Source organism: Camarhynchus parvulus, unplaced genomic scaffold, assembly GCF_901933205.1.
Source record: "Camarhynchus parvulus unplaced genomic scaffold, STF_HiC, whole genome shotgun sequence".
Taxonomy (NCBI): Eukaryota; Metazoa; Chordata; class Aves; order Passeriformes; family Thraupidae; genus Camarhynchus; species Camarhynchus parvulus.
In genome coordinates this window covers 37,409-45,162 of record NW_022148110.1, presented here as the reverse complement: position 1 = coordinate 45,162, position 7,754 = coordinate 37,409, and the positions used below count along the sequence as shown (strand labels likewise).

The following is a 7,754-nucleotide window of genomic DNA, read 5'->3' as shown; positions in this document are numbered from 1 at the left end:
TTCCCCCCCCAATAATCCCCATTTCCCCTTTCCCACCCCAATAATTCCCATTTTTCCCCTTTCCCCACCCCAAATCCCCCCAATAATTGCAGCATTTTCCCTTTTTTCACCTCAACCCCCAATAATTCCCATTTTTCCCCAACCCCCAATTATTCCCATTCCCCTTTTCCCCCCAATAATTCCCATTTTCCCCTTTCCCACCCCAAACCCCCAATAATTCCCATTTCCCCTTTTCCTCCCAATAGTTCCCATTTTTCCCCTTTCCCCCAATAATCCCCATTTCCCCTTTCCTCCCAATAATTCCCATTTTCCCCCCCCAATAATCCCCATTTCCCCCCAATAGTCCCCAATAATTCCCCTTTTCCCCCCAATTATCCCCATTTCCCTCCCCACTGATCCCACTCCCGGTTTCCCACAGACGGTTACGGCTCCTACGAGGCCGGGCCCGGTGCCGGGGGGGCCGCGCTGTACCCGGAGGGGTCTCTGGAGGCCGAGGGCGCCCCCGGGGCCGCCGAGTTCCTGCCCTCGGGGGCGCAGCGGGCGCTGTTCCTGCGCATCCGCCACAAGCAGCGGCCGAGGGCGGCCGGCGCCCCGGCCTGCGAGGGAAGTTAGCGGCACGGCGAGGGTGAGCAGAATGTGCCCAAAAAATTCACACCTTGAACCCAAAACCCCCAAATCCCGTCCCTGGCAGAGAGCACGGCGAGGGTGGCGGGAGCGGCACCAAAAATACCAGAATGTGCCCAAAAAATTCACAGCTTGAACCCAAAACCCCCAAATCCCCATCCTGGCAGAGAGCATGACGAGGGTGAGCGGGGATCGGCACCCAAAATAGCAGAACGTGCCCAAAAAATTCACAGCTTGAACCCAAAAATTCTTCAGGCCAATGGCCAAATCAGCGTGACGAGGGTGAGCGGGGATCAGCACCAAAATTGCCTGAATGTGCCCAGAAAATTCACAGCTTGAACCCAAAACCCCCAAATCCCCGTCCTGGCAGAGAGCACGATGAGGGTGAGCGGGGATCGGCACCCAAAATAGCAGAATGTGCCCAAAACTTCACAGCTTGAACCCAAAACCCCCAAATCCCCATCCTGGCAGAGAGCACGATGAGGGTGAGCAGAATGTGCCCGAAAAATTCACACCTTGAACCCAAAACCCCCAAATCCCCGTCCTGACAGAGAGCACGACGAGGGTGAGCGGGGAGCGGCACCAAAAATACCAGAATGTGCCCAAAAAATTCACAGCTTGAACCCAAAACCCCCAAATCCCCGTCCTGGCAGAGAGCACGATGAGGGTGAGCAGAATGTGCCCAAAAAATTCACAGATTGAACCCAAAACCCCCAAATCCCCGTCCTGGCAGAGAGCATGACGAGGGTGAGCGGGGAGCGGCACCGAAAACAGCAGAATGTGCCCAAAAAATTCACAGCTTGAACCCAAAACCCCCAAATCCCCGTCCTGACAGAGATCGTGACAAGTGTGAGCAGGGATCGGCACCAAAAACAGCAGAATGTGCCCCAAAACTTCACAGCTTGAACCCAAAACTTCCCAGGCCAACGCCCAAATCCCCGTCCTGGCAGAGAGAGTGACGAGGGTGAGCAGGGAGGCACCAAAAACAGCAGAATGTGCCCAAAAAATTCACAGATTGAACCCAAAACCCCCAACTCCCCGTCCTGACAGAGAGCACGACGAGGGTGAGCAGAATGTGCCCAAAAAATTCACAGCTTGAACCCAAAACCCCCAAATCCCCGTCCTGGCAGAGAGCATGACGAGGGTGAGCGGGGATCGGCACCCAAAATAGCAGAATGTGCCCAAAAAATTCACAGCTTGAACCCAAAAATTCCCCAGGCCAATGCCCAAATCAGCGTGACGAGGGTGAGCGGGGATCAGCACCAAAATTGCCTGAATGTGCCCCAAAAAAATTCACAGATTGAACCCAAAAATGCCCCAGGCCAAACCCCAAATCCCCGTCCTGGCAGAGAGAGTGACGAGGGTGAGCGGGGATCGGCACCCAAAATAGCAGAATGTGCCCAAAACTTCACAGCTTGAACCCAGAAATTCCTCAGGCAAAACCCCAAATCCCCGTCCTGGCAGAGAGCACGACGAGGGTGAGCGGGGAGCGGCACCCAAAATTGCCTGAATGTGCCCAAAAAATTCACACCTTGAACCCAAAAATTCCCCAGGCCAATGCCCAAATCAACGTGACGAGGGTGAGCGGGGATCAGCACCAAAAATAGCAGAATGTGCCCCAAAAAATTCACAGATTGAACCCAAAACCCCCAAATCCCCGTCCTGGCAGAGAGCATGACGAGGGTGAGCGGGGATCGGCACCGAAAACAGCAGAATGTGCCCCAAAAAATTCACAGATTGAACCCAAAACATTCCTCAGGCTAAACCCCAAATCCCCGTCCTGGCAGAGAGCATGACAAGTGTGAGCAGGGAGGCACCGAAAACGGCAGAATGTGCCCAAAAAAATTCACAGCTTGAACCCAAAACATTCCCCAGGCCAATGGCCAAATCCCCGTCCTGGCAGAGAGCACAACGAGGGTGGCGGGGGAGGCACCAAAACAGCAGAATGTGCCCAAAAACTTCACACACCTTGAACCCAAAACCCCCAACTCCCGTCCTGACGAGGGTGAGCAGAATGTGCCCAAAAAATTCACAGCTTGAACCCAAAACCCCCAAATCCCCGTCCTGGCAGAGAGCATGACGAGGGTGAGCGGGGATCGGCACCCAAAATAGCAGAATGTGCCCAAAAAATTCACAGCTTGAACCCAAAAATTCCCCAGGCCAATGCCCAAATCCCCGTCCTGGCAGAGAGCATGACGAGGGTGAGCAGGGAGGCACCAAAAATACCAGAATGTGCCCAAAACTTCACAGCTTGAACCCAAAAATTCCTCAGGCAAAACCCCAAATCCCCGTCCTGGCAGAGAGCACGATGAGGGTGAGCGGGGATCGGCACCGAAAATAGCAGAATGTGCCCAAAAAATTCACAGCTTGAACCCAAAAATTCCCCAGGCCAACGCCCAAATCAGCGTGACGAGGGTGAGCGGGGATCAGCACCAAAATTGCCTGAATGTGCCCCAAAAATTCACAGCTTGAACCCAAAACCCCCAAATCCCCGTCCTGGCAGAGAGCATGACGAGGGTGAGCGGGGAGCGGCACCGAAAACAGCAGAATGTGCCCAAAAAATTCACAGCTTGAACCCAAAAATTCCCCAGGCCAACGCCCAAATCCCCGTCCTGGCAGAGAGAGTGACGAGGGTGAGCGGGGAGGCACCGAAAACAGCAGAATGTGCCCAAAAAATTCACAGCTTGAACCCAAAACCCCCAAATCCCCGTCCTGGCAGAGAGCACGATGAGGGTGGCGGGGATCGGCACCCAAAATTGCCTGAATGTGCCCAAAAAATTCACAGCTTGAACCCAAAAATTCCCCAGGCCAATGCCCAAATCAGCGTGACGAGGGTGAGCGGGGATCAGCACCAAAATTGCCTGAATGTGCCCAAAAAATTCACAGATTGAACCCAAAAATGCCCCAGGCCAAACCCCAAATCCCCGTCCTGGCAGAGAGAGTGACGAGGGTGAGCGGGGATCGGCACCCAAAATAGCAGAATGTGCCCAAAACTTCACAGCTTGAACCCAGAAATTCCTCAGGCAAAACCCCAAATCCCCGTCCTGGCAGAGAGCACGACGAGGGTGGCGGGAGCGGCACCCAAAATTGCCTGAATGTGCCCAAAAAATTCACACCTTGAACCCAAAAATTCCCCAGGCCAATGCCCAAATCAAGCGTGACGAGGGTGAGCGGGGATCAGCACCAAAAATAGCAGAATGTGCCCCAAAAAATTCACAGATTGAACCCAAAACCCCCAAATCCCCGTCCTGGCAGAGAGCATGACGAGGGTGAGCGGGGATCGGCACCGAAAACAGCAGAATGTGCCCCAAAAAATTCACAGATTGAACCCAAAACATTCCTCAGGCTAAACCCCAAATCCCCGTCCTGGCAGAGAGCATGACAAGTGTGAGCAGGGAGGCACCGAAAACGGCAGAATGTGCCCAAAAAAATTCACAGCTTGAACCCAAAACATTCCCCAGGCCAATGGCCAAATCCCCGTCCTGGCAGAGAGCACAACGAGGGTGAGCGGGGAGGCACCAAAAACAGCAGAATGTGCCCAAAAACTTCACACCTTGAACCCAAAACCCCCAACTCCCCGTCCTGACAGAGAGCACGACGAGGGTGAGCAGAATGTGCCCAAAAAATTCACAGCTTGAACCCAAAACCCCCAAATCCCCGTCCTGGCAGAGAGCATGACGAGGGTGAGCGGGGATCGGCACCCAAAATAGCAGAATGTGCCCAAAAAATTCACAGCTTGAACCCAAAATTCCCCAGGCCAATGCCCAAATCCCCGTCCTGGCAGAGAGCATGACGAGGGTGAGCAGGGAGGCACCAAAAATACCAGAATGTGCCCAAAAACTTCACAGCTTGAACCCAAAAATTCCTCAGGCAAAACCCCAAATCCCGTCCTGGCAGAGAGCACGGATGACGAGGGGATCGGAAAATAGCAGAATGTGCCCAAAAAATTCACAGCTTGAACCCAAAAATTCCCCAGGCCAACGCCCAAATCAGCGTGACGAGGGTGAGCGGGGATCAGCACCAAAATTGCCTGAATGTGCCCCAAAAAATTCACAGCTTGAACCCAAAACCCCCAAATCCCCGTCCTGGCAGAGAGCATGACGAGGGTGAGCGGGGAGCGGCACCGAAAACAGCAGAATGTGCCCAAAAAATTCACAGCTTGAACCCAAAAATTCCCCAGGCCAACGCCCAAATCCCCGTCCTGGCAGAGAGAGTGACGAGGGTGAGCAGGGAGGCACCGAAAACAGCAGAATGTGCCCAAAAAATTCACAGCTTGAACCCAAAACCCCCAAATCCCCGTCCTGGCAGAGAGCACGATGAGGGTGAGCGGGGATCGGCACCCAAAATTGCCTGAATGTGCCCAAAAAATTCACAGCTTGAACCCAAAAATTCCCCAGGCCAATGCCCAAATCAGCGTGACGAGGGTGAGCGGGGATCAGCACCAAAATTGCCTGAATGTGCCCAAAAAACTTCACAGCTTGAACCCAAAAATGCCCCAGGCCAACCCCCAAATCCCCGTCCTGGCAGAGAGCATGACGAGGGTGAGCAGGGAGGCACCGAAAATAGCAGAACGTGCCCAAAAAATTCACAGCTTGAACCCAAAACCCCCAAATCCCCGTCCTGACAGAGATCGTGATGAGGGTGAGTGGGGATCAACACCAAAAAGGCACCAAAAACAGCAGAATGTGCCCCAAAACTTCACAGCTTGAACCCAAAACTTCCCAGGCCAACGCCCAAATCCCCGTCCTGGCAGAGAGCGTGACGAGGGTGAGCGGGAGACGCCAAAATTGCCTGAATGAGCCCAAAACCACCCAGAACGAGCCACAAACAATTTTATTTTATGTCCGCTTTGTGTTTAACTTTATTTTTATATTTATTTATCTTTTTGTATTTTCATTTTTAATTTTATTTTTATTTTATGTTCACTTGATGTTTATTTTTACTTTTATTTTCATTTATCATTTCTGTTTTCATTTTTAGCCTTCATTTTTATTTTACGTTTGCTTGATGCTTATTTTTACTTTTATTTTCATTTATTTTTATTCTTAGTCTTTATTTTATGTTTGCTTGATGCTTATTTTTACTTTTATTTTCATTTACTTTTATTCTTAGTCTTTATTATATGTTTGCTTGATGTTGATTTTTACTTTTATTTTCATTTATCATTTTTATTTTTAGCCTTCATTTTACATTCGCTTGATATTTACTTTTATTTTCATTTATCATTTTTATTTTGAATTCGCTTGATATTTACTTTTACTTTTATTTTCATTTATCATTTTCATTTTTAGCCTTTATTTTACGTTCGCTTAACGTTTCTTTTTACTTTTATTCTCATTTATCATTTTTATTTTCATTTTTAATTTCATTTTCTCTTTTCCCCGCAGGTGAGCCGGGCAGTTGGTACTCCAGCGACGAAGACGACGGCGCCAGCAGCGTCAGCTCCATCCTCAAATCGCTGCGGCAGCAAAGCTGCGCCCGGAGCGCGGGGAACCCCCCGGGGAACCCCCAGGGGAACCCCCAGGGGAACCCCCAGGGGAACCCCCAGGGGAACCCCCCGGGGAACCCCCAAGGGAACCCCCAGCGACCCCCGGCTGGCGCGGCCGCGCCTGCGGGACCCGCGCCTGGCGCGGAGCTCCGAGCCCGGTTCTGGTTCCGCCTCCGAGCCGCCCTCGGACCCGCGGCTGGCCCGGCACGGCGCCAAAGCCGAGCCCGTCCCCAAAGCATCGCCCGGCGGCGGGCGCTGAGGATGATGATGGCGGCGGATGCTGCGGGACAAAGCCGTGCCCATCCCGCTGGAGGCGGCTCCGGGGCAGGCGCCAGCGGCCGCGCTTCGCAGCTCCGGCGCTTCTCGCACATCCGCAGCGACGTGCGGCTGCTGCGGCCGCCCTGGGCGCGCTCCGTGCTCTGGAGCCCCGAGGATCTCATGCCGCTGCCCGTGCCCAAGCAGGACCTTCCTCCTCCTCCTGCTCCTGCTGCTGCTGCTCCTCATCCTCCTCAGTGTCCCGCTTCTGACCCTCGGCTGCTCCGGCCGCCCTCGGACCCGCGGCAGGCGCGGGGTGGGGGGGCTCCCACCGAGCCTTCCTCATCATCATCATCATCCTCATCATCATCATCCTCCCTGCCCGACTTCGAGCTGCTCTCGAGGATCCTCCAAAGCGTCACGGCCTCGGGAGGGGACAAACCCAGCGATCCCCGCGTGAGGAAGGCTCATCCTCCTCATCCTCCTCCTCCTGCTGCTGCTGCTGCTGCTCCTCCCGCCGACCCCCGGCTGCAGAAATCTCTGGAATGCGGCAATTCCCGCCAGGATCCCATCGCTCCCTACGACCCCCGGCTGAGCTGGGGCAGCTCGGCGCAGAGCAGCTCCTCGGTGCTCAGCGCCATCAGCCTCTACGACCCCCGGACTCCTCCCAGCTCTGCCAAAGAGCCCCAAACCGAGGCCAATTCAACCCAAAAACCCCCGGCGGCAGCAGCAGGAGGAGGAGGAAGGGCGAAGGAGGCGCCGCCGTTCGTTCGGCGCTCGGCGCTGGAGCAGCCGCCGCACGAGGAGCGGCCGGAGCCCGGCACGGACAGGTACAACAGCTACAACCGCCCCCGCGCCAAAACGGCCTCGCCGGGCGAGGGGGGCAGCGGCCAGCCCGCCCTGCACAACCTGCCCGTGCCCCCCGTGCCCCCCGTGAGCGCCCTGGCCAAGGCCGGCGCCCGCCCGGGCACCGGGAGCCCCTTCCCGGGGGGCAGCCCCGAGCCCCCCGAGGCCGGCGGGGACCAGGGCTCCCTCAAGGACGTGTTCAAGGGCTTCGACCCCACGGCCTCGCCCTTCTGCCAGTGAGGGAGGGGGAAACGGGGGGAAAATGGGGCTGGGGGGGTTGGAGTGGCTGCAAACGGGTTTGCTCCGAATGCGTTCGAAATTCAACCAGGTGCGTTCAAGTCTGCTCAAAATCTGGTCAGGTCTGCTCAAATCCACCCCAAATCCAGTCAGGTTAAATCTGGTCAAAATCTGGTCAGGTCTGCTCAAATCCACCCCAAATCTGCCCAAAATCTGGTCAGGTCTGCTTAAATCTGCTCAAAATCTGGTCAGGTCTGCTGAAATCCACCCCAGATCTAGTCAAGGTGTGTCCAAATCCACCCCA

General features: G+C 54.7%; 1 protein-coding gene across 1 annotated transcript; it reads left to right on the top strand.

The window, feature by feature from the left end:
• Positions 1-418: 418 nt before the first annotated feature.
• On the top strand, positions 419-7,453 carry LOC115916053 (zinc finger CCCH domain-containing protein 4-like; the record flags this gene model as incomplete). The annotated part of the gene is given in 4 exon segments (XM_030969760.1): positions 419-607; positions 6,012-6,146; positions 6,187-6,245; positions 6,248-7,453. Coding segments are annotated over 4 exon segments (1,589 nt in total), but the record flags the coding sequence as incomplete, so codon positions are not given.
• Positions 7,454-7,754: the final 301 nt, after the last annotated feature.